General features: G+C 66.7%; 1 protein-coding gene across 1 annotated transcript in view; it reads right to left on the reverse strand.

The window, feature by feature from the left end:
• Positions 1-87: 87 nt before the first annotated feature.
• ASIC4 (acid-sensing (proton-gated) ion channel family member 4) overlaps positions 88-384 on the reverse strand; it is a gene marked incomplete at both ends in the record, with an annotated part of 3,745 nt that continues 3,448 nt past the window's right edge. The window contains 1 exon segment of the mRNA XM_010142946.1: positions 88-151. Coding sequence (XP_010141248.1) covers positions 88-151 — 64 coding nt within the window.

A 384-nucleotide genomic window follows, 5' to 3' on the forward strand; every position in this document is an offset into this window, starting at 1 on the left:
CTTGGGACGTGTCCCTTCCTGCAGGGGAAGGTGCTGCCCAGGACCTGACCTTGCAGCCCCTTGGGCAGCCCACCCCTGCAGGGGTACCTGGTCCTTGAGCTCCTCCAGTCCCAGCGTGGCAATGCTGCCCGAGGGCTTCTTCAGGGGTCACCTGGGTGCAGACGGGGGGTCAGCCCCAGACCCACACACAGGCAGCACCCCCTATGTCCACACCCCAGTCTGCAGGGACCTCCTGCCCGCTCCCTTGCCCACTTGGGGGACATTGGGCTGACAGTGGGGACAGCACCTCTGCTGGCCACTCTCGTCATCTTCAGGTCACCAAGGGATGCTGGCGGGGACCCTTCCTCCTCCCACTGCCTCCTGCTGGGTGTTCCCCGACGCGGG

The sequence above is a fragment of the Buceros rhinoceros genome, unplaced genomic scaffold, assembly GCF_000710305.1.
Source record: "Buceros rhinoceros silvestris isolate BGI_N320 unplaced genomic scaffold, ASM71030v1 scaffold29460, whole genome shotgun sequence".
NCBI classification, from domain to species: domain Eukaryota; kingdom Metazoa; phylum Chordata; class Aves; order Bucerotiformes; family Bucerotidae; genus Buceros; species Buceros rhinoceros.